At 44.5% G+C, this 25,505-nt stretch overlaps 4 protein-coding genes across 7 annotated transcripts in view; 3 read left to right on the top strand and 1 right to left on the bottom strand.

Moving 5' to 3' along the window:
* The first annotated feature begins 756 nt into the window (after positions 1–756).
* Positions 757–4,073, top strand: LOC117756580 (actin, alpha cardiac muscle-like). The gene is made up of 9 exons (XM_034577122.1): positions 757–886; positions 1,899–2,049; positions 2,151–2,279; positions 2,465–2,575; positions 2,671–2,755; positions 3,005–3,166; positions 3,258–3,449; positions 3,546–3,727; positions 3,821–4,073. The coding sequence occupies exons 2-9, from the start codon at positions 1,921–1,923 to the stop codon at positions 3,962–3,964; spliced, it is 1,134 nt and encodes a 377-aa protein (XP_034433013.1). The 5' UTR covers positions 757–886; positions 1,899–1,920; the 3' UTR covers positions 3,965–4,073.
* A 643-nt stretch (positions 4,074–4,716) lies between these two features.
* Positions 4,717–12,832, top strand: arhgap11a (Rho GTPase activating protein 11A). Of its 2 annotated transcripts, XM_034577119.1 has the most exons (12): positions 4,717–5,368; positions 6,781–6,848; positions 6,941–7,037; positions 7,128–7,384; positions 7,500–7,663; positions 7,752–7,892; positions 8,124–8,198; positions 8,578–8,751; positions 8,848–8,977; positions 9,109–9,217; positions 10,542–10,656; positions 10,776–12,832. In XM_034577119.1, the coding sequence occupies exons 1-12, from the start codon at positions 5,240–5,242 to the stop codon at positions 12,242–12,244; spliced, it is 2,928 nt and encodes a 975-aa protein (XP_034433010.1). In that variant the 5' UTR covers positions 4,717–5,239; the 3' UTR covers positions 12,245–12,832. The 2 variants fall into 2 exon arrangements, with proteins under 2 accessions (XP_034433010.1, XP_034433011.1); XM_034577120.1 differs by lacking the exon at positions 8,124–8,198.
* A 1,636-nt stretch (positions 12,833–14,468) lies between these two features.
* On the top strand, positions 14,469–16,720 carry grem1b (gremlin 1b). The gene is made up of 2 exons (XM_034577118.1): positions 14,469–14,887; positions 15,314–16,720. Exon 2 carries the CDS (start codon positions 15,315–15,317, stop codon positions 15,861–15,863), a length of 549 nt encoding a protein of 182 aa, XP_034433009.1. The 5' UTR covers positions 14,469–14,887; position 15,314; the 3' UTR covers positions 15,864–16,720.
* A 694-nt stretch (positions 16,721–17,414) lies between these two features.
* The window catches only part of LOC117756576 (formin-like), a 56,055-nt gene continuing 47,964 nt past the window's right edge, over positions 17,415–25,505 (bottom strand). For 2 of the 3 annotated variants that reach the window (XM_034577117.1, XM_034577116.1), the window contains 3 exons: positions 21,329–21,478; positions 19,455–19,536; positions 17,415–19,359 (listed from right to left, as the gene is read on the bottom strand). In XM_034577117.1, coding sequence (XP_034433008.1) covers positions 19,315–19,359; positions 19,455–19,536; positions 21,329–21,478 — 277 coding nt within the window. In that variant the 3' untranslated portion in view covers positions 17,415–19,314. Of the gene's footprint in view, positions 19,360–19,454; positions 19,537–21,328; positions 21,481–25,505 lie in introns of those variants that run through there. The other variant, XR_004612821.1, reaches the window with a different exon arrangement.

Here is a 25,505-nt window from a genome sequence, read left to right as displayed (position 1 = left end):
CACCGACGCCGACAGGCCACTCAGACAGCCAGATCAGACACAGGGTCCTTCTGGCATTACCATCAGCTGTTCCCCACGCTGAGGAGGCTCAGTTTGCATACCACCAGCCTAGTTCACACACATATACTATGTTTTCATCTCCTTAACAAGACACCAGTGATGCTGTCCTGACTGGGTCATCATAGAGGGCCTTCTGGGTGGTTATGACTCTGAGCTATGACATATGTGTCCCTGCCCTGTGTAGAGTCATATTAGGCTAAGCGGGAGCGAAAATTGCAGTATTGATACATATATTTGATACAGTTATTGCATGATATTGACACTGTTTGAATCTAACACACAATATAAAGGCCAAAGAGAAAATATACTTAAACAGATCTAAGTGTGCTTTATTTTATTTATTTTAATGCATGGAGTTCCATACTTTATAAAGCTCACAAATATCATATAATCTATAAAAAAAAAATGCCTCAGACTCTCTGGCTGTTTTCCAAAGTTGCATTCATGTAAATGTGATTTTGCAAGATTAAATTAAACAATTAATAATCTGAAAGATATCTACATCTTTTTTTGTTAGGACTTGCACCTATAATGTTCCATCATAGTGTTTTCTGAGTTTATTGTTCTCATCCCTGGCCAATATTTCACTGAGGCTGTGACTTCATTTCACTTCAAGTGACTTCATTGTACACAAGTCCCCTCCATGTATGTGAAACACACGTTCCTCTGGCTTGTTGATTTTTGCCGGCAGCTCTTATTTGGACTTGTGTGAACCCCCCCTGGCCCCGCCCCTGGTCCCCGGGCCTAGTCTGGGTCTTATTTAAGGGACCCTCCTCACCCTCAGACTTTGTCCCAGTGGAAGCATCCCTCTAAGCAGTGCACCTTGGTGAGTACACTTCACAACTTGTGGCACTGTGTGTGACTGTGTCATTTGTGCGATTGGTCTCATGCAGTTGTACTTTGAGCTGATGATACTTGGATGAATGAATGGATGATTCAACTTCAGCTAAAGTTTGGTTTAGCTGAGTTTCTGCTTTGATTATTATAGTGATGCTGAAATGAACACTGCGGTCGTTAGATGATGTGATTTTCTGTGACAAATACACACCACTGTATGTGCGGTTTCTGTGGAAGAACATAGACAGATCTGCCTCCGTCTCAAACACATCATTATAGTGCTCAGAAGCACTGGAGAAGTTTGCCATATTCTCGTATGCACCAATGAATGAAGTTTAAGTGGGCAGCTGAGATGCATGAGCCGCGGTGTAAAACAAACGTGTCAGTGTGCTGACAGATGGGTGCTCCTGCCGTGGATCACTGACAACCCCCCCTTAGACCTGAAATAGCAGGAGATCCATGTGTCAGTTCTTTCACCCATCAAAGTGGGGGTTGCTGAGTTTTAAAAATAGATCACAGGTCTCTTTTTCTCTCTCTCTGTTATTCCCCTTTTTGGTGCTACCTCAGCAGCTCTGAGATGTCCCAGGAACAATCACAGTGTGGAGATATGGTATCAGTAGTTGTAGAGGTCAGCACCAAAAATAGCAGCCAAATGCACGTCTAATTAGCTCGCGATAGATAACACCCATTGAGGTGGGCTGTGTTAGTGTTTCAAAGGCGTGCTGGCCGGCCATCAAAGTCGCTGTGGATTACCCCTAATACTTATAATAATCACATAAGTGATTGGCTGATTATGTCGCTAACTTTTTCCAGATATAGCAGTTGTATTCACATCATCACATCATCACATCATCAGCTGCTCCGCTGATAAAGTGTTCAATTATAACAGGCCTTCGTGCTATGTATTCTATGATGGGTGTAGTTTAGACAGCTGCTCCTGCTCCTAACACCCGGCCTGAACCTTCACTCCTTGTGTTTCCACCTGTCCCTCAAATTTTCAGACCACTCCAGTAAAGCCCAATCATGTGTGACGACGAAGAGACCACCGCCCTTGTGTGCGACAACGGCTCTGGCTTGGTCAAGGCTGGATTTGCCGGAGATGACGCTCCCCGTGCTGTCTTCCCCTCCATCGTTGGAAGGCCCCGCCACCAGGTACGCTTCAATCTGCCCCACGAAATCTGATTCTGGGTTATGAGTAATATTTGAAAGTAGCCTCTTATAACTTATGTTTCTCTCATGCTTCCTTTCCCCAGGGTGTGATGGTGGGTATGGGTCAGAAGGACAGCTATGTTGGTGACGAAGCCCAGAGCAAGAGGGGTATCCTGACCCTCAAGTACCCCATCGAGCATGGCATCATCACCAACTGGGATGATATGGAGAAGGTGTGTGTTGACAGTGGCGCTCATTTACAACATTCATGGCAGCTGAAGTGTCGCGTTCTTGGGAATTCACAGCCGCCCCTGCCGTAAAGGCTGCTTTATTTTTAGATTTGGCGCTTCATTTAATGACCTAGTCGTTTATTCAGTCGAGACGCTCAGTCCTGACATCAGCTGTTTCTCTTTGTCAGATCTGGCACCACACCTTTTACAATGAGCTGCGTGTGGCCCCCGAGGAGCACCCCACCCTGCTCACTGAGGCCCCCCTGAACCCCAAAGCCAACAGGGAGAAGATGACCCAGGTACACCGGAGTCTCTGCTCTGTTCTCTGTTGTTTTCACATATTTGTTCTGGAGTTGAGACAAACCCTTGACGCTCTGCTGGCGCTTTCTTGCAGATCATGTTTGAGACCTTCAACGTTCCCGCCATGTATGTGGCCATCCAGGCTGTGCTGTCCCTGTACGCCTCCGGTCGTACCACCGGTCAGTACACTGCAGCTTTTTCACATGCACCCAACTTCTGTCTGTGATCAGTTATGTCTATCATCTGGATACATCCTATTCTGAAAGGAGGTGTTAATCCCTCTCCATCAGGGATGTATGCCCCTTGATCTCAGCAGCATTATATAGTTTATGATGTGATACATAGTTGAAAAAGACTAGTGTTTAGCTGCCTGTCCTCACCTTGGCAAGCTTAGCTCTCTAACTCTGCTCCTCTGCTGCTTGTTAAAGGTATTGTGCTGGACTCCGGTGATGGTGTGACCCACAATGTCCCCATCTATGAGGGTTATGCTCTGCCCCACGCCATCATGCGTCTGGATCTGGCCGGTCGCGACCTGACCGACTACCTGATGAAGATCCTGACTGAGCGTGGCTACTCCTTTGTCACAACTGGTAGGTCTGCGCCATCATGGTTATTTCGTTTAACGTGTATATGAGAGGTGTCGAGAGTTGTTTCTCAACATGTGAACATTCCGCCCCTCAGCTGAGCGTGAGATCGTGCGTGACATCAAGGAGAAGCTGTGTTACGTGGCCCTTGACTTTGAGAATGAGATGGCCACCGCTGCTTCCTCCTCCTCCCTGGAGAAGAGCTACGAGCTCCCCGACGGTCAGGTCATCACCATCGGTAACGAGCGTTTCCGTTGCCCAGAGACCCTCTTCCAGCCCTCATTCATTGGTGAGTCATTGCTTACATTTGACTTATATTGATTCTGACATGCAGTATATTCTGCATCTGTGACAAAGCTCATTGGTTTTGCTTGTCGTCCACCAGGTATGGAGTCTGCCGGTATCCATGAGACCGCCTACAACAGCATCATGAAGTGTGACATTGACATCCGTAAGGACCTGTACGCCAACAACGTGCTGTCTGGTGGTACCACCATGTACCCTGGTATTGCTGACCGTATGCAGAAGGAGATTACAGCCCTGGCCCCCAGCACAATGAAGATCAAGGTGAGAAAAAACAACATGTTATTCATCATGAAGTGGACTTACTAAGTGAATGAGCACTCAGAGAAACTTACATGGTGTCTGTTACCTGCCTAGATCATTGCTCCACCTGAGAGGAAATACTCCGTCTGGATCGGCGGCTCCATCCTGGCTTCCCTGTCCACCTTCCAGCAGATGTGGATCAGCAAGCAGGAGTACGATGAGGCAGGCCCCTCCATTGTCCACAGGAAGTGCTTCTAAACACACAACCAAACTCCTCTTGTCCATGCATTTGTACGTTGTTGTTGTCTCCTGTATATATATATATGTGTATGTTCTGTTGTAATAAAGATAAGCCCTTGTGAGAGTATCTCCTGTACTGTTTTGAATTGTAAAAACATGAATGAAAGGGAAAAGGGGGCGGGTGTTCAAACTGTAATTGATAATACTTGATTTCTGATTCTGGGAGTTAATCATTCACATTTCTATAATACGATTCAGATTTGACGTCCAGCTATTGAAAGAAGGTTTTAACCACTTCCTTCTAATCTGTTCCATTTCAGCAATTTCTAAGTGTCATGTATCTGTTTATTTATAATCTGGGTTCGGATGGTGATATACCTAAAATAATACATTTTGGTTGAAGTAACTGTTTAATGTGTCTCATGATAGAGGATATGATTAATTGTCAGAGTGTTGTTAATGTGTTCTTTCACATTCTCTCCTAATATTTAATGAAAAAAACATCAAACCCTTGTGTTCCTGTTTCATAGTCATTTAAAAACATGGTCGTGACTCTAAAGTTGCACAATTGTGTCAATGTCCACACTCTCCATTTCAAATGGGCGATCGTTTCAAGCTAAGGAGTCGACCGGTTTCACTCACCGTCCGCTTTAAACCCTAATCGGGAGCGATAGACACCGCCCCGCCCGGCGAGGCTGCACCAATTATCAAAACACACGCCCCGGAGGATGTTATTCGCTTCCAGCCAATCAGCGCGCGGAGAGCGGGGAGCGCCGCTGTTTGAATACTGTGCGGAAACAGTCCGATTCACAACCGAGCTGCGACCGAGCCGCAGCGCGATGCAGTTAGCCAGCTACACAACCACTTAGAACCCGCGCGTCTGAGGAGAGGTGAGCAGTAACGTTAAAGTTGTGTGACTCAGCGAGGCGGGGTTGTTTGTTTTATTCCGACTGACGCTCGTTAATAAGCTAACGCGCACTGCTAACCCAGCTAGCAAACGGTAATGTAAAGCCTAGCGTGTTCAATTTAGCTAGCTAACTGCATTGCAACCGAAGCATGAAGGCAGCGATTAAATAGACGCTATAACACAGTCTCACTTAGACCGAGTAACTTCGTCGTGGAGGTTTGTAGTTAAAACCTCCGCGTGTGTGTGTGACGCTTCTTGTGATCCGCTCAGATCCACGGGAGGATGAGTTAGCGTCCGGGGGAAAGTGATCAAGTTAAGAGAGGCTCGCTGGATTAAGACGAGTGGACGGAAGTTCTGATTTAGAAAACGCGAAGCCGAGGTGAACGATGAAAGTCGTGGAGAGGAACGTGATGCGCCTGTTGGCCGTGCAGCACCTCCGCACCGCGTACGGCGTCAAGACAAAGAACTGGAACAAAAACAAAGCGTCCAGCTGTAAGACCGCAGCCAGCAGCTCGGTGAGTACACAGGCGAGCCATTACAGATGTATACCATCAGACACTAGTGCTTTATGTGCAGTGACTCACAAACTTTGGTCCTGAGCGTGTGTTTTCTTAAAATCAGATAAGTATCAGCTTCAGATTCAGACACACTATTGTTGAATCTGTTGAATCAAATTAGCATATCACTGAAAGCCTGTCTCCACGGATGAGACCCATTTGTTCGCACCCATGTCCGTCTCTGCTGACGCTTTGTCCTGCTGTTCTCACCCCATACATTTCATTAGTGGCAGTAGAAGGCCGAGGCCAACAAGCCACAGGGACATGCATACTTCTCCTAAATCCCTATGACACATTTTCGCCAACAGAAACTTGTGATGTAGGAGTGGCCCTGCAGTTTAATCTCTACAGGATCCTATAGTGGATTTACAGGAATTTAACCTCTTTCTTCTTGTGCACTGCATCTGTAATTGGTCCATAGGAGTCACGAGGTTTGTTGCAAGAGACTTGGTGACTTTCCAAACAAACAATGGACATTACTTCACCCAAATTTCCTGTTGTACAGAGGATGCAGATGCGGTTCTTAACTTTACTTCTTGTGCAGCTGTAGTCGTGCATAACCGCAAAAGTTCTTTTGTCAAGCTTCCAGGGTGGACAAGTGCAGGTCACATGTTTGGAGCAGTGTTTCCACCTTTCATACCACTGTTGAGGAAGTGTATACATACTTTTATGTTTTGATTAACTGACTCAAAATTGTGATCATCATGGCCTCAACTGAGATGGCACTAAAACGTATCTTCTTTTTTAGAAACACTTGAACAAATGTCTCCATGTGTCTTTAATCTCTGCAGGCTTGTAAAGTGATAAAGTAAAATGTATTTATTATTCTTTTTAATGAATGATATGACCGATGAGTCTGAGATATAGCATAACTAAATACGTTATTTAATTACATTGTCTGGATTCTTCCCTAAGATGTGAGGTCAAACTCCCCCAAACTTTAGCTTGGTTGCGTAAAGGAATCGAGAACTTGAATGAAGTAATTCTGCTGTGGTGAACGAGGGTGGAACAATGGATGGATCCAGATCGTTCAGGTCAACAGGCAACATAAAGTTGCTGCAGCTTTTGCCATGAACACAGGAATGTTTGGCAGTCAGCCATCAAACCTATCAGAGGTAGAAGCTTGAGCTGTGAAACTCCTGTCAGGACACGGAGAACTTGGTATTTTGATCAAAACGGTTGAGAGAAAAAATCAAGAGATTCTTCCAAGATTTTGACCTCGATAGATACAGAAAGGGTTTGTGAGGCCACTGGTTATTAATCAACAGTAGCCTGATTAAAATAAGTTTAATGTTTCTGTTTAAATCCTAACATTGATCAGAAACAACGACTCTAATCTTAAGTTTTTACTGTTTCGATTGTTCCTCCAGACAAAGGTTTTCGGTGTATCCCTGGAAATCTTACCATACTACAATATGGAAAGTGGGAGCGTGCCAAGGTTGGTGCTTATTTGCTTATTTAATTTCAGCTGGGACATTGATCCTGGTCCCATTTTGTACAATTTGTCCTGACATTTCTTTTCCTCCCCAGCTTTCTGGTTGATTCGTGTATGAATCTGCTGGCACATGTCGACACAGAGGGTCTGTTCCGAAAATCGGGCTCTGTCATTCGCCTCAAAGCACTCAGGGTGAGTGATGGCTTAGTTCGACCTTGCATTCATTCAGGGACCTTGACCCTGAGAACCGTCTAAACAACAGAGCTGTGTTTTTGTGTCCAGGCAAAACTGGATGCGGGCGAGGAGTGCCTGTCCACCGCACTTCCCTGTGACGTCGCTGGTCTGGTCAAGCAATTCTTCAGGGAGCTACCGGAGCCTTTGCTGCCCGCAGAGCTGCAGGAGGCCTTCCTCAAGGCCCAGCAGCTGCCCACCGAGGAGGACAGGACCTCTGCCACCATGCTGCTGTCCTGTGTGCTGCCCGACCGAAACCTCTCTGTCCTGCGTCACTTTTTTGACTTCCTCCATAATGTGTCTCAGAGGTGCCGTAACTACCTTTTAGTTTGATTACTTTATTGTTACATTTAACAATTTAAAGCCTTTAAAATGTGATTCAGACACATATTTATATTTAGTTTTTCCCTTGCTCAATCACAGGAGTGCAGAGAATAAGATGGACAGCAGTAACTTGTCTGTAATACTGGCCCCTAACCTCCTTCACGCTGGAGACGGTACAGAGAAGATGAACGCCCACACTGAGAAGCGCCTCAGGCTCCAGGCAGCTGTAGTCCAGTGCTTCATAGAGAACTCCCTCCGTTTTGGTAAACTTAAAAGCATATCAACTGCACTTTCTCTGTGTTTCTCTGTTGCTTTAAAGCACTCAAACGTTTCTGTGTTTGTGCGTGACAGGTGTGTTGCCTCAGTTCCTTCTGGCAAAGGTTCCAGCCACGATGGGGTGTGAGGCGGCGGTGCTGTCCCCGACCTTTAATGAACTCGAGGAGCTGGACTTGAACTCAGGGATGAAAAGGAGACAGAGACGCAGCTTCGGAGGTAAATTTACACCATCAGAGATTATATTTCCCTGAGAAAGTTATAATAGGCAACTTCCTTTCCAGGAGACAAGAAGTCCTGCCTTCAGCAGTTTTACTTTACGTCCAGTGAAAGTTCAAAACAGTCCTTTATCTATTGAGGCAGTATTGTAGAACATTTGAATGATTTGTGTAATTTTTAAGCAGCTTTAGGCATAAATGATAAAGTTATTTGGTTTCTGTCACATTTCAGATATGGTCAATGGTGCACTGAATAAGATAAAAACTAATAGAACACCCACACATGCCAACCAGTCAGACAGTCTTGGTATGTACTGTAATCAGATGAGATAACCGACGCTTGTCATGTGGCTTGATGATTGAAAGATGCCTGCATTTCAAAACAATCCGCTTCCTGTTCAAACAAAATCGAACTCTGCATTTCATCACACGATTCAGCTTCTAAAATGCATAAGCTGTTATGGATTAGCAGCTGCCTGGATAATGAATGAGGTGTCATCTAAATAATATAAAAATCATGCTTGTCTGCTCTGGCTCCTGTCGTCTTTGTTGTTCTGTCACTTGCATGAATCTGCTATTTGCTCTCAGTGCTTTGGCTCAGAATCAGCTGTTGTTTTTTTAAATGTAAAAAAACTAATCCATCACATTTGGAGACTGAAAATGTTTTGTGATTTTTATTTTGCCAGTCTTTTCCTCGGCAACTCCTGTGATTGCAACCCCATCGTCCAAGCGGAAACTTCCCTCGGAATCTGGCCACTCGTTTGGATTCTCAAACAAGAAACGTAGATCCGTCAAAAAGAGCCTGGGGATAGATTTACTTCCTAATACACTGTTCAGCGGCCTCTCCACTCCTGGATCAGGTACTGATGAATTATTGATAAAATGGGCACCAACTCCTCTGAAATTTGCCCTGTGGGTGGTTACGTTAACATGTTTTTCTTGTGTATATTTTCTAGCGTATAGTGCCTCTGGGGTCTTGGACTCTTCCCAAAACGCCCCTTCCCCAGCCGGGAGGTCCAGAAGACATTCAGTGACCTCTGTGAGGAGGAAGAGTCGACGACTTAGCAACAGACATGCTGTCAACAGGTACGCTCCTTTTTTTGTTGTTGTCTCATACGAAGATTTGATACTAATTCTGTTACATCGAAATTACTCTTATAGTGCAAATGGGTATTCTTGACTTATCTTACTGATATTTGACTTCATATCCTTTTCAGAGTTGAATCTGGACGGGCCGGCTGCTTTTCTCCTAAAGTCAACAAAAAAGAGGCACCACGCAAGTCTCTGCGTTTGCGTTTCAGCCTGGGCAGGAGCAGCAAAGAGGCTGTAAGTGTGGTAACCAGTTAGACTTCACATTGCATTTCTCAGGGTCACAGGTGGTGAAAGATGTTAATGAAGTGCACTCAGGCATTTCCGCTAATAATGTTTATTAGGATTTAATACTATGTTTGCACTTGGGGTTTGATGTTGGGTTAAATGGTGCACAGAAGCACTTTCTTATTGTGTCAGCCATGTTTACTTTTAGTAGCTAACACATTTAAACTAATATATGCATGTTTTTAAAACAAATCCGTTTTTTCATAAACTTGACATGTGTAACATTAGAAAATAACATGTTTATACTTGTGGTACAAATCTGTGGAATATTTCCCATTACCAGTGATTTTAATATGTTAAATCACTTGAGTGGAAGCATGTGAGTTAGGGCTGGGCAATCGAAATATATTGATGATTGTCAATCATCAATAGCAAAATTACAAAAGTCCAATATATATCGATTTTAATGCTTTTGCATTGTACAAGCTCTGTGAGGAGATATAACCAGATTGTATATAAAGATGGACGACACGTCTCCACATCCTCCCACTGTTCAGAAAAGAAGCTAAACTATCCCAGATACAGGGGTGGATTCATGGTAGAAGCTCATATACACTCTCAACCAATGACGAGTCTGCTGTCAACCGTGACGTTTCACCTTATTTAACTTTTTGGCTGGATCCATGTCCCTCCATTAATATGGAGGCAGTGGGATTTACGACCTGTACTGCAGCCAGCCACCAGGTGGTGATCAAGACACTTCTTCACTTGAGGAGCAGTCGTGCATCCATCTTTAAATACATTTAATGGCTATAACCCATAATTGATCTACCTCAGATTGTCATTCTCTGCTTGAAAAGAAGAATTTTAAACAACCTCACTCTGGAGCAAAAATCAGTCTTTAATCTTAAAAGAAATAATTATGTGATAATTATCCCAATATATATATATTGGGAGACTATTTTTTATTTTTGGACACTTCGCCCAGCCCTAATGTGAGTATATACTAAAGTATATACAGAGACAATATTGTAACCTGTTTTAGGTTCATTGGGTGAACTGTTAATGGTTTAAGGTGATTTCTAATGCTCTTTACTTATATACTACATATGTATATTCTTGCCTTAATAAAAGTTGTTAAACAAATCAGTAACTTGTTTCTTCTGAGTGATTTTGAATCATCCTCTGAAGAACTAACCACAATTATCATGACATTAACATATTAATAGTTACACACTGGGTAACATCTGCAGGGTCCTTTTTAACCAAATAATAATCTAAATCCTCCAACCTTCTTTCATCTTTCATTTCTCCCTCCATGATTGTGATGAAGGGATCTGAGTCCATTGGCTGGCGCCTTGCCACACAGGAGAGCACCACCAGTTTCCTTTTCCCCAAAGAGACAGAGTTCAGTCCATCAGTTCTGCCCAGAAGAAAAGAATGCAAGAGTGAGTATCTGCTAAAGAAATCCAATTATTCCAACCTTGAAATATTCCATTGTAATGTTTCAAAGTATAATTACTCTTTCAAATTGTAATACTTGCTGTTATCCCACTTATTTCCATAGGCACGAAGTATATCAGTAAGTCTGAAGACAACCTGCTGACCCCCCAATGCAACCCCCTCCAGACCTCATGGAGTGTGGAGACCCCAGTAGGAGCCCAGGCCTTCAGCGGAAGGTCGTTCACAGATACGCCCATGAACCTAAGGAACACCTACGTGTCTGAGCCGGCCATCGTGGCATCCAAGCCCCCGGCCGTGAGCAGCCTTCCCATGAAGCTGTGCTGTGCCTCCAGCGCCGAGAGCCTTGATAGAGAGAGCTCCATCACTGAAGCCCAGAGCCAAACCGGCCCCACCCTGCTGAAAATCAAGAAGGCCTTCACAGAGTCGGGCAGTGACCTCCAGGCTGTCGTACGTGGCTCCTGCAGCTCTGCCGGAGCAAATGTGACACAACCATCAGACAGCGTCCCAGTCCGTCCACCAGAGACCCCTACAAATAGAGTTCTGTCTGTGGACACCTTCACCTTCCCATCCAAGCAGAAGTTCCTGGCTAATGATCAGAACATTACCTTTGGCCAGATTGAAATAGCTGCTCTCTCTCCTCTGCATATTGACAGTGTATTATTTGAATCTGGTGTATACTGTAGTCCAGCACTGAAGGCTGATAAAGGTGGAACTTATGTCGCTCCTGTCAGTCCTAATGGCTCCATGGTGGGCGACAGTGAAAGTGAGGAAGAGCAGGTGAACTGCAGCAGGTTGATCGACGCGCTGGACATGCAGAGCCCCGCTCACTTCAAACTGGGTGTCACCTCCGGGCTGCAATCCACTCCATATAAAAAGGGGTTTGAACTCCACCATGAGCTTGGTACGCCTCCTAGAGTCGGTACAAAGGTCAGCACGGTACAAGAAAAAGATGAATTTTCCCCAGGGATCGGTACCAAAGTCCAGAACCAGCCACCGCTCTCACCACACAGCCTGGAGACGGAGAAGCGGCGCGTGGCCGAACACATTCTACACTTCAACAAGCTCACCCTTCATTCTCCCAGAGGCCCCAAGGGCCAGCACATCAGGTCGCCTCTCAAGTTCCAGCGCACCCCCGTGCGCCAGGCGGTCCGCAGGATCAACTCCCTCCTGGGGGAGAGCAGGAGGCCCACCAGGAGCAGCCTGAGCGGCCCTGTGGTCAAGGCAGTGAGCTTGGAGAGCGGCCTCTCCCCTCACCCACAGCTTCGGCCTCACCGGGATGAGCCCCCAGCGGGACAGTCCAACAGCAGGTGTCCCATAAAGAAACCCCCTCCAGTGCCACCCAAAAAGCCAAGCACCCTGGCCCGTAAACCCAGACTGTGTGCGTTAGGCGATGTGACCAACAAGGTCCAACCAAAGACCAGAGTGGACTCTTCTGTGGCGGAGTCGTCGGGAGCTCAGAAGCCTCTGGTGCTGCAGGTCGTAGAGAAGGAAATGAACCATTACAGAGGTTCACCGAGGAATCCTCTGAACCAGGCACGACTGCTGTCTGCCACCAGGCCTGTAGATTTATAGCTCCTCTTTTTACCCTTTACTGTTTCCTCTTACTATGCAGGTCTGTGGTAAATCTACATGACATTGAACATTCCTGCTTATAATATCCATATGTTCAGGGTTTTAATTTATTTTCTAGCTACGGTAGGTGCAGTTTGTGTCATTGGGAGATGTTCTTACGCCTTATTTGTTTAGAAACTAAACATCGACACATATCAGCCCACAAGATTATATGTTTAGTAGCGCTGAGTAGAGTTTAGGCCAAATTATGTGACATGGTGTGATTGAGGGTGTGACTGGAAAAGTTTTGATCAAGTCTTAAACTTTTATTTATGCATTATGTATCTAATCCTTTTGGTAGATGTTTACTGAGGGTGACGCTGTTTTTTATTTTTTATTACAGAACATTGTCTTACTATTTTTCTCATGAACAAAGAAGGAAAAAAAAAAAGCACCTTTTTGTTAGATTTGTATAAAAGAGAAAAGAAAAGCCAGGCAGTATTGATCAAATCATCAGTCGATCGCAGTCCATCGATTTCAGAACCATCAGACAGGGAAGTGTTTTGCCACATGAACTGTTTCAAAACAATAAAGACAAACAACATGGAACTTTGTTTGGTTCGTTTATTCTGGTTTGGGGAGTTGGAGCGCGTTTGAGCCACAAGAGGGCGTCCTACCATTAGACTGGATCAGACTGAAACGTTCAGTGAGACACTTGTTCGTACGTCAGCAGAGGTCCTGGGAGGATTTATATTTTTAAAGGCTGACTCGTAGCAACTACAATCTACTTCCTGGCTGGTTGTTTGCCACATTTTGAATAAAATTGGTTCAGGTGCGTTTTGAAAATATTTAATTTACATCTCTGCAGATTTCTTTATAAAACAAACATTTATTTTTCTCTGTACTTCTCTTTCAGTGAAATTTAAACTGCTAGTTACTTGTAAAAAGGCTCAGTACAGTGTGTCAGCCATCTTTAAACTTCTATTTACCTTTTAAAGAAGTTTTAAGATTTTCTTTTCTTTTGAGACTGCGATGGATCATCCTTGAATACTACACTACATGTGTAGGATTAAATTGGACCAGGATGAAAATTGTAAGACTGCAGGTCAAGTCCAGCTAAACGCACCATTGGGATCAATAATTCATCCCTGAACGAACAGCACTTTGGGTAATTGAGTTTTATTTCCCAGAATATCATAAACATTGTTTCAAATATGTGTTTCAACACCTCATTCTAACATGGCAGCAATATAACGGGTTTATAAAATGTGACAGATGTTTTTATGGTTAGTAACGTATTTAATGTTTTATAAATCCGTTAGAAGACATGAAGCCATTGGTGTTTGTTTGTGAAAACCCCCTAAGCTGCTGTTCGCCCCCCCTGCAGGACACTAAAGTGATAATTAAGTTAAGTGATAAGTTCAATGTTATTTAGTTTCTAAAGTCGAACATCAGCTTTAACAGAATATCTGGATGGAATTTCGTTTTTTTGAAAGGTTGAATTAAAACTGCAGATTGTGGGTTATAAAGAAAAATAAGTGATGAAGAGATTTGTAACAGAAACTGGATAATTATCCGGTTGAGAGAATTTTAACAACCTCTGAATTACTCTCTTTTAATGCTGATTCATTAATCAACTCATGTTAACCAACTAGAACGGACATATTACAATTAATCAACTGACGCGGTGCCTTTAAGTAGTATTGTTTGTGTTTATTCAATTGTACAAAGGTCTAATAAATGATATTCACTTTGATTGTCTCTCATTTATATAATTTTCTGAGAAATCTGAGAGCTGGCAGAGTACAAACCTCTTTAAAAAGCACTGGATGTCTCCCACTGCGCTGCTGCTGCATCTAATCTGATTGTTGTCGTCCACTCTTCTTCATCATCCAAACAAACGTCTAGATTTCTGGTCGGGCTCGTGACGCGCACAGGCCTCAATGGTTGAATCAGACGATAAGAAAAGAGATCTACAGCGTTTCAGAGAAATTAGTGCCGATGGCTCAGTAACGTCTCAGCTGACTATGACTTCACCGGGACAGTAAATCCAGGGGCTGCAGAGGAGCCACAGGTGAGCTGATGGGTTTGAGTTCACTCCTAGATTCACATGTCTGTCCATATGTTTTACTCGAGGATTGTGAACTCCTCAGTGCGCTTTTAAATTAGTTTGATACGTGACATTAAACTGTCATGATGTTCATTCTGCTTTAAAAAGAAAAAGCTTTTTAGAACAACTTTTTCCATGTGCGCGTAAACTTCAGGCCTGTCCTCCTCTTCTTCCTCCTCCTATTCCTCCTCCTCCTCCTCCTCTCCTGGGCTGTTTTCGTGAAGTGGGTTCAGGGAAGTGTTGTGGGGGCGGATAGTTTTGATTTTCTCTCCATCGCGCTCAGCCAATAATGTGGAGGGAGCTGTTGTGCACATCTCAGCTGGCAGACATTTAAAAGGGAGACAGTCCGGCGCTGGAGCAATTTGTATTAACCCCCCCACCCCACTTCACCACCACCACCTCCTGGCCCCTGTCTATGGAGCGGTTGGTCTCCCACCCATCCACAGTCCCGCCAGTGTACAGTCGACAGCAGTAGGTGCCTCTCACCTCGGAAGGTGCCTCGCAGGACTGACAGGATCTCAGCAGTGCGCTTGTTGCAGCGGAGGCTCCAGCAGGTGAGTGAGTCTGAGCCGCTTCTGATCCAACAATAACTCCATCACTTACTGCGTCAACTTTATTTAAGTTTATTGATTGTGTGAATTATAAAACGACCAAGCTTCTCATCCACTGGTGAGCCTGTGACGCGTAGAGCTAAAGAATGGAGCATTTGCGTAATGGATAAATTATAGGTTATATTGTAATTATATGTTCCCATTTCTCACTCAGATATTTAGACTCGGGTTCTTCAATTTCACAGTGATTTTGTTCTTCCACGTCAGCTTTGGTTTGCATGTGGGTTCAAAGAAAAGAAAGAAAGGGGAAAAAGGAAAGCGAGCACGATCTGTGCGTTTTTACGCACCGTAAAAGCTTTGACAGCTGTGCGTAACGCGCCCAGAGTTGAAACGGTGTTGGTGATGAATTATTTTCTCCTTCTCCCCAAGGATGGCCAACTCGACGCGTATCTTTTGCAGTATGGTTTTCATCATCGGGCTGCTCTCCTCTCCCGTGGACTCGAAAAGAAATCGGGGTTCACAAGGCGCCATTCCTCATCCTGACAAAAGCAACCCAAACGAATCGGAGCAGCAACCGCAGACTCCGCAGGCGGGCTCCGGGTCCCGGCAGAGGCAGGGCTCGTCCTCGCCGGCTGACGAGGTGCTGGAGTCCAGCCAGGAAGCTCTGCACATCACGGAGCGCCAGTATTTGAAACGGGACTGGTGCAAGACGCAGCCGCTCAAACAGACCATCCACGAGGAGGGCTGCGTCAGCCGCACCATCATCAACCGCTTCTGCTACGGACAGTGCAACTCCTTCTACATCCCCAGGCACATCCGCAGGGAGGAGGGAGCCTTCCAGTCCTGCTCTTTCTGCAAACCCAAGCGTTTTACCACCATGACGTTTACTTTGAACTGTCCGGACCAGCAGCCACCCACCAAGAAGAAACGCATCCAGCGCGTCAAACAGTGCCGCTGCATATCCATAGACCTGGACTAAAACACACACTGAGAGGTGGTGCGTGTGTGTGAGTGTGTGTGTGTGTGTTTCATATTCTTATTCTTCGCGGACAGGATTGTTGGTATAGAAAAAGAGAGGCTGTCACACAGCCAAGAGCACGTGCCGGTCTCCATCTGGGGATTTGCTCCACATTTACTTAAAGGTTGCCTACATGTACCACGAGTGTCTTCTTGCACAACGTGTGAACAAACATGGAGCAACTCATGAACCGACGTTGAACTGAAAAGAACTTTTTTTTTTTACTCCTCACAAGTTTGAAAACAAGTATCACTGCACGGGAACTTGGAATGGGCACGTTTTTACGCACGGCTTCCTCACCTCAGTAGGACAGCACATCCCCGGCTTATTTAACAAATCACTGTTCCACACACCCCCTGAACCAGGATACACACTCCTGCTCAATCCCTCTATTCTTATGTGTTTTTATATGTTTGCAAAACTGGAGGTTTCCACTGTGTGGGATTTGATGGATGAGTGGCGAGATTTGTAAATGGAAGATGTGACTTCATTTCGATATTCCAAGAATCCTTGGGTTGGAATGATTTCTGTCCTTAAGTAAATTCTTTTTTATTTGATAATTATTTTCAGTTTCTGTAAGTTGGGTGTCCACACAAGTGTAGTAACATGAGCTTCTTAACAGACAATGTACAGTGATGGTTTGTAAAATATAGAGATAAAATAGTTGTAAAATGAAAAGTCCATGTAATCGGTTTGTTTATTCATTTGATTAAATTATCAATGGAAACATAAAATAAAAGGATGTTGGAATATTGTTGCATATTGTTGGTAACTTTAAAGCTATTTGTGAAGGAAGATGTGTCAAATAAAATGTGAGACATTCACACAAGTCGTGAGAAATTTCACCCTCAATGGGATTCAGGTTTTAATTTAGGTTTGATGAGAAAACGAGCTCCTCCAACTTTCCCTAGAAATCAAAACTTTCATTAAGTTCTATTTGGATGAAGGGCTGGAAAAGGGGGAAGTTACCAAAATCGGACCAAACCAGTGTTTCACAATTGAGCATTAAAGCATTTTCTGGTGAGAATTTTTTTAAAATGAGAAAAGACATTATTCTTCAGCCATCCAAACTAAATATCACCCTTATAATGATCTTGGCCAAAACCTTTGTTTATTTTCGTGTTTGAATAATTGGAAGGAACAGAATAACTGTTATTTTAGTGAAACAGGTCCAATCATTGTTATAATGTCCATCCGATTAAACTTCATGTTTCTAAAATCGTACATTTCCGATAGCACAATAAACTCTTCATGTTAATAAATCCAATCACTGTATCTCAAAAACAGTTTTCCAGGAATAAGTTTTAACATCTAAAAAAGAGGTTTGAGTGACGTTGGTCTTAGTGTTCATTGAACGGCCCACGCTGAATCGTGAATCATTAAATTCTTTTTGTAGAGTCACATAAATATCACATTTTCTAATGGGAGCGCAGACCGCCGAGCGTTTAGGGGAAACGGATTTAACACATACAGAATTTCAAAGTGCAGGTCGTCATCCAAAATGAGTCACGGTTCTTTCGGCATTCCAGTAGTTTATTCTTGAAATTTAAAACAATTCCATAAAATTACAGAGCACCTAGATGAGAGCTACTGAAGGTCGCAGCGACTGACGTACACACAGTAGAGGCTACAACAATTCCTTGGTCTGTTCTCAGATCTGGTTTTTTTTTTGTTTTTCAAACTCCTCTAAAGTTAAACACAGCAGTTATTAAATATCTCCATCTTCATACAAAATAAATGGCACACATGAAAGACTTTGGAGGATAAAAATAAATGTAATTCAAGGTGCAGTTTATTGATATCTGGATAACTGTAGTCTGTCTGAGGTATAACAACTGGCATGGCTTCAGGTGATATGCTTAAATGATCTCAATACCAAAACCCTCTTCTTTCCCTGAAACTGTTTTCATTCTGTGGAAATCGCTTATTTTCCACACATCAATCCGGATACACTGTGGGCACGATATCTCCATGTGAAGATACAGTGACCCACGTTATCAGGAAGCATCTCAGTCGATTCAACTAACTCATAAAAACACGACCTCGCAGGGAACAAAGGTCGGTGTTTTTTTGGCATAAAATAAATCTCTCCTTACATAAATATACTTTTCTTGAATGACACGGGAGCGTGTTCACATCTTACATTTGTGAAAATAAAACATTCAGCTTAAATCACTTATCTTAAAAAAGGACAACATAGGTGGGATTTCATCCTGGAGGGGTGAAATCCATGAAACTCTCTAAGAGGGAACCCAACGCTTGCATAGGGAAAGAGGTGCGAAACAGTGCAGGGCATCTGAAAACAAGAATGCACGCAGTTAGCTTAGCATGTGGAGTGTGAGCGACATCATAGAGTTACTGCAAGCGGGGAAAGTGCATAAACCTGTGCTGGGCACAATGTGACGTACAGCTCTCCATGAGGGATTTAAAAAGTTTGCTTTAAATACATTTTAATTAATGGTATGACTGGGTGCACGGCCAAGTGTGTGTGTTTGAGTGTGTGTGTGTGTGTTTGAAGGGTCGCTTGTTCCGCTCTTCACTGGCTGTCACACAAGGGGGGTGTGTCTGGTGCAGTGAAAACACACAACATAGTAAAACTGATTTTGTACACCCCCCCCCCAAACACACACACACACACACACACGTTCATACACACCGTATCTTCATCTGCTCACGAGGCCCAGCCCATATTATTTATCATCCTCAAAGCTGCACAGTCCCTGCCGATTCTATAACATGACATATTTACAATAGTTTTAATGAGCCATGGTGAATGAGCAGCTATTGGCCACAGCAGAGGACACTGGGAGCCGCGGCTTTCTCACTGCTCCGAGAGAGAGAGAGAGATCTGTTGTGTCAACAGGGATTTTTTCCCTCCGAGCAGAAATCAGCAGCAACAACGTCCTAACACTTTGAATATGTTGGAGCGTTTTCAACACATGTCTCTCTCTCAGGTAACGGTCGGCGGCTCTGAGAAGAAGGGATCCTCAGCCTCTGCAGACGCAGAAGGAATCTCGTGTCAGCTGGCACTGTTGTGAATCCCGCTGACCCGCTGAGACCCTTCACAAGCCGGGCTCTCAGAGGGCACGCCACGCTGGATGAATGAGGTCAACCTTTGGCCTTTAAGACTCTCATCACTTCGGCTGTGTCAGCCATGCATCCCCCGGCGCAGGAGTTTTTTTCTTTCGACATGTGGGTGGGTGGGGACGGCTGGGGGTGTTAATAGCGCGGAGATACGGCCGTGGGAGTAGAAGTGGGAGTCCAGTGAGGTTTTATTGTGAGTTCGGGGGGCACAGAGGGCGGTCCGGTGTTGGTGAGGCAGGTGGCTGATTGAAGAGGGATGAGGCCCGCACGCTTTTTGTCCATCTCTCTTACCACCCACCGCTTGATTTCCCCTCCACCGCACGTCAATTCAGGTGGAGGACACGCTGGCTTCCTTCTGCCGCAGCCTATCTTTCTGTTGGCGAGAGCAACACAAACATTCAGTGTATTGATTTCACCGGCAAGAGCACCGTTCAGGAATTTCTCTGCCGCATGTGAGCGAGCTCTTACCAGACTGTTGGCATTAATCTTCTTGGTTTCCACTCTCTTCTCTGCTGTGATCTTCTTGATGTTTTCTTGAGCTTCCTTCAACCTACGGAGGAAAAAAAAAAAACAACAACCCTCAAGCACGTGATATTTGCAGGCCCTTAAAAACTTGAAGTGCAAACTGAAAGCTCTGGAAAGTTGTACTTGTGAAAACAATATAAAGTCGGTAGCCTCTCATCACTGTGTCCTTGTGCGGTTGTTTATAAGAGCAAGACATTTAAGTATCTCCCTGGGGCACCCTGTCATGGAGCCTTTTAGAGCCACACACACACACACACGCTCAGGAGATTGCGGTCAGTGAAAGCCCCATATGTGAGAGGCAGTGGAGAATGACAGTGGGTTGATGAGATAATGAGGCAGCCTTTAAAAACACTTGGCTTTTATGAGTGTGCAAACAGTATTTAAAATAAAGTTAATTGTAGATAAGCACAGTCAGCTGGGAGTAATGTGGGACATGATTACCTAGTAAACAATTAAGAGAGAGCACATGGATCCACGGCAGGACGAGGGGAGAACATTAACTCCTGAGACGGAGGCTCGGCTCAGACGGCGGCGGATTTCACCTCAAGGCTGAGCTCCGATTCGCTGAACGACGACTGCAGAGTGTGAGGAGCCGGCGTGATGCTTAAAATGGCGACCCAAACTGTCCGTGGCGTTCGCCTGGACAGTAACTGCAGCTCCTCTCGTTGCCTGAGGCCCGCGCAGCCCCGCTGATGTCTCCGCACGAGCAGCTCTCCTGACCTTTGGGCTGCGTGTCATTACAGTGTTTATCAGTTCTCGCATAACGCGCAGCCTTTAACGGCCACGAGCTCCCGTCCACTTGCTAGTAAAGCCAGCCGGCCGCCAGGAGGGTCTGCCGTCCCTCGGTGGAATGCCCTCCCACCCCTCAGCCCCGGCACACAGACACACACAACACAACACGAGGCCTCAGGTCAGAGGAAACGTCATAAATTGAGGCGCAGGGCCGAGGCGTCAGCTACTCTCCTCTTTGATGGCCCCCCCCCCCCCGCCTTTGCTTTAAGTACAATGCAGCACCCGAGCGTCACCCTCACACAATTAGTGCTAATTTGACCTGATGTCCAGAGGTGTTAAAGCATGTGTCCTAAGGAAACAGAGACGAGGTCTAACGGGAGGATGAGGTGGTCCAGCCTTGGTTTAGTCGCCAGGTTTATGTTTTGCAGTGATGCTTCCACCGACTGAACGAGAGCCGGACATTAACTGTGCATTCACATAGTCCTCGTCCCGTTTCCCGAGCTGTGAAGTCGCTCTTCTGACTTTGAATGTTCTTGTGCTCTGAAGATGGAATGTGGAAAAACTAAATGTTTTGCATTTATGTGTTCAGAGCGTTTCAACAACATCTCCTAACAACATTTGCACGATAACGGAGAGTGAAAAAAAGGATCAGATATGACAGGCATAAATTTAATCAACTTTAATCCTAAAATCAAGGTGCCTGTGAGAGATGGAGTTTGCAAGTGACAAAAGTGTAACATTTGACAAGTTCACATTAGAAGCTGCTATTTAAAGCTGATTTAAAAAAAACTATGTTAATTGGTTTATAAATGATGATGTCAGCAGCTCGTGTACCAACATTTTTGCAGACTTTCCGAGTTGTCCCAACTTGAGATGGCGTTCCAGTGATTATTCCCAGTTGGAGACTCATTTTTTCAGATTATTCTGACACCGCGTGAACGTACAATAAAGGTACAAACCTTCATATTTTTATGCCACTTTTTTAGTAATTACCATTTAATGTATTGAACATGACTGATCCCAGTACAGGTGTTCATGACCCTCACTGGACATAGAAACATCAGTCTCACAAGAATCCCACTCACCTCTCCTTGGAGATGATCTTGCTTTGTCGTATCCAGGTGTTCTTGAAGTCGTTGCAAAACTCGTACCAGAGCATAAAGACGTAATCCGGGGACACGTCTTTGTCCCCGGGTTTTGCCCTAACACCAAAGTAGCTCACCATCTCCCCGAAACTGTGAAGAAAAACCCAGCAGATTCACAAATAATGTCGTCTTTATCACATATAAACACTTGAGTCAATAATATCAGACATAAAATGAACAGTGTGTTTTTAATGAAACTCTCTAGATTGGAAAGCAAAAGCTGTAAATGAGAAACACAGACACAAACAGAGGGCAAAAACAGAGACACAGCACACACAGCACACAGCACACACACAGCACACACACACACAGATAAAATTAAGGATGGAGAGTCAGACAGAGGCCAGAAACAGAGCTGGAAGGAGAGCGTCCACCCTGCTGGGACACGGGGGAGAGCCAGTAGCGGCGGCTCCATTATCACATTGACCTCCACAGCCTGCAGGGGAAGACTGCAAGAGGAGACGGAGACAGCAGAGACCAGGCTGCTGTTCCCTCAGACACAGCAACTGACTGACACACACACCCACACACTATAAACTCACACCTACAGCTCCAGCAACATATTTACTGTCAGACAATTAAAGATAAGAATATGATCTAGTATATGTCCATTTGAGCTCAAATCACATCTGTGTGAATAAACTGCTTCTATGTTTTCTGTTTTTTTTCTGTTGACGGGCCCAGACTGCAGCGCTGTTGTAGGCCTGATTCAATTGTAACCAAACCTGAACTCTCTGCGAGTCTCTCAGCAGCGCACACCGGGCATGAAAAGCAGCCTGCTGCTTCAGATTCCCTCCCTAACCCAAACATGAAAGACATTTTCTGGCCGTGCCTGTCAGAGGCTTGATTAAAGGGGGCGATGATTCAAGGGATGATCCCTGTCCCATTGACACCCAGATAGGCTCTGACCTCCAGATGCTAGGTGGCTATTTTGCGACGCTAATCGAAGACATGTTCAAGTCGTGAGAAATGGAGCAATATGGTGCCCAGACGGCATTCTAAAAGCTGAGGGGGAAAGAATGGCTTCTGCGCTTCACATTTCCCAGTGATGCGTCATTTTGCTGGGATGCTCAACTAAAGATGACGCTGACCATCCTGTACGTAACTGAAAAAATCTGAGGCTATCGGATGTTTAGACGAGCTGTCCCACATAGCTTTGTTGCAGCCGGCCTGGTCCAACTTGATGAACAGGGTCTCTTCTCCATCAGCTCGTCTCCTGACCCTGGGTCATCATGTCAGAGCATACACAAATCAAGCCACAAGCCTTTTCAGCCTCCTCAGCACATGCAACAAGCAGATACACAAAGCTTCACTCGAAACAGATGCAAACCTGCGCACGCATGCCTACAAAACATAAAACATAAACAAAATCAAGCAGAACTAAGTTCGACTGCAAGCGCGGAGCAATTACGCTCATGCACACATGTGCACACCAAGCTCCTACACTTCTGTAATCTGTGCTATGATGCCATTGCCGTGAGAGGGTTTACTGCGGCACCCACAGCCAGCATTCCTCACTGACAGCTATAAAGAAAGACGCATTACAAAACCATGAGCAGCCATGAAAATCAGGGAAATATTTGGACAGGCAACACTGCATTCCTTTGTTTCCCCAGTAGAAAGATTACAGGAGTAAACTGCGTGTTGTTGGCCCAGTCAACAGAGGCACGAGTCGTCATATAATGCCAGAGAAGAATAATATACCAACTAGCATGTATGAAACCATGACTGCATGGTGACTGTGCAGGAGGCAGTTGGCCAAATGAAATTGAGCGTGATGTGGTGGAGGAGAACTTAATGAGACGGAACTGAGGACAGAACCAGAAAACCTCAGTGGAACCCAAACATGAAGCAGACAAATTAAGACTGCATGTTGAGGACAAGGCCTGGGCACCGTCATGCATGAGCCATAACCGCCCACATAATGTTTCTACAAATAGTGATTAACCAGAAATTAACTTGATAGAGATGTCTCTCTCAGCAGAATGACACTGGTGTTTTACAGTCGAGCTCAGTGGAAATGTCCCCTCATACGGAGTGGGTTGGGCGATAGTTTAACATTATTCCTAACTGAGTTGTAAAGTGATCACCATGTTGTTATTTTACAAGTCATCCCAATTAACAATCTGGAGCAAAATGTGATTGAACATTAACAAAAGTGTCTTTTTTATTTGTTTCTTTACATGTGTGAAACATTTTATCTCATGAAATTCATCGGATAATGCCTAAAGGTGCATGTCTACAAAAATGTAACTTAAAATGGTTAAATATTCTCAAAAATAAAAGCAGACATACAAAAACTATGCCCGAATAAAAACATCTTAAAATGGCACCACTATAATTAATAGAAAACATAAGTCTCAACAAATGGAGTCAGATCAGTTTTTTTATATGGCTCCAAAATCCCTTTATCTGACCCGAGATTCAATTCCAAGTTTGGTGTTTGATGACAGAGCTGAAACTATTTGTCACTATTTGTCACAATCAATGATGGATAACTAATTGGAGGCTATTTTGAAAAATCAATAATTTAATTCATTTTTCCAATTTAAATTCTTATGTGGTTGCACATTTAATATCTTTGATGTGAAGATTATTGGTCGAAAAAAAAGGGGCTGGAAAAAGCCCGGAACATATTTCCCTATTTTCTCCCATTTTACAGAACAAAACAATAAACTTAGAAAAATAATGAGCAGATGAATCATCACAACATTTGTAGCTCTGTTTGACGGTTGTAAATACTATGGGCGCATTTTTGCCAGAGAAAAAATAAAAGTACAGAGGTTTGAGACCCAGCCATAACTTCTGCTGATTCATACTCTGCCCCTCTCACTGCTGCTTAACTTTGATTCACAGGCAGCTCAACTCCTCGTGAGGCCGAGGTATTAGGTAGCACTGACGATGTGTCCCTGTCTATTTCCTTTATTAACACGCAGCCATAATGTTGCTGCTGCTGTTGTGTGTTTGTGCGAGGATCCCTCATCCCGTGCAGATGTGAGAGCCCACCCAGGGCCCGGTGAGCCCACTGACGCCCATATTCATCAACGGCGTGTCACTTTTATGAGGTGGCTCTGTGGGAACCTGAGAAAGAGCCCCCCCCCACACCACTACCACCACCCCTCCCACCTAGTGCCAGCCAGCCAGCCCCTTTCTCAGATGAAATTGAAGGTAAACTTCATTAAAAAGGCAAAAGGTGCTGTCAGTTGCGGCGCCCTTTTGATCAATATCCCCCCACCAAGTTCAACGCCTTCATTACAGTGGTGTCACTCAGGCACATAGGGGTGTGCACGCGCATGCAGACACACACATAAAACGTCACTCCAGTCCAGTGGACAGAGATATCAATGTAGCGTGAGGGAGGGGGTGAGGGACGAGGACAGACAGCGAGAGGTGCAGTCGCCCCTCAGTGACCCTCTCGGTTTAAAAAAAAAGAGCAACATGAACCAGAACAGTTTGGAGCCTTTCACTGAGTTATAGTGTTGTCCAATGCAATCAACATCCTAATTGTTTATAGTATCCATTTTCTCGCGACCGGCGTCTTTCACTTTCTCCTTTATATGCTTTCGTGATTTATTTTGGAAGTGGCAGAGTAACGACGTAAAGCAAACAATCCGGCTCTCTATCCAAACAAGGCAAAAATAATCTATTTCCCCTTGTTTGTCTGCTCCACCATCTTTTTCCAATATGAAATGTTCCAGATATGATTTTGCTTTGGACAGCGAGCTCAGCGGCTGCCAGTGTGTCTTACGCCTATAAATCAGATGCCTCTCAGAAAACTCTCGGGAGTCTTCTGCACAAAACATGGCAGATAAGAATGATTGGAACTGCAGGGGAGGAAGCACAGGCTGTTCGGGCTTAAAATACAGTATGCTGCACATTAAGTATGAGCAGACATCCACTGCTGTTTCTGTTCAGGATGGGCGTCTCGTTTATTTGTCTTCAGACAAATTACAAAAAGTAGTGAGGGTAGCTTGTATGCATCTAAAACGTTAAAGTACCTCCTTGTGCATTTATAAAAAATCACTTCATCTCATCCCAAAGCAGTAAAACCATGATACAGAGAAGCCCCTGACTTAAACAGCTTCTACTTATCACTGTATACAAATAGTGAGCATTA

Source organism: Hippoglossus hippoglossus, chromosome 22, assembly GCF_009819705.1.
Source record: "Hippoglossus hippoglossus isolate fHipHip1 chromosome 22, fHipHip1.pri, whole genome shotgun sequence".
NCBI lineage: Eukaryota > Metazoa > Chordata > Actinopteri > Pleuronectiformes > Pleuronectidae > Hippoglossus > Hippoglossus hippoglossus.
The sequence above is the reverse complement of the archived record's forward strand: the minus strand, read 5'-3'. Positions and strand labels throughout refer to the sequence as shown.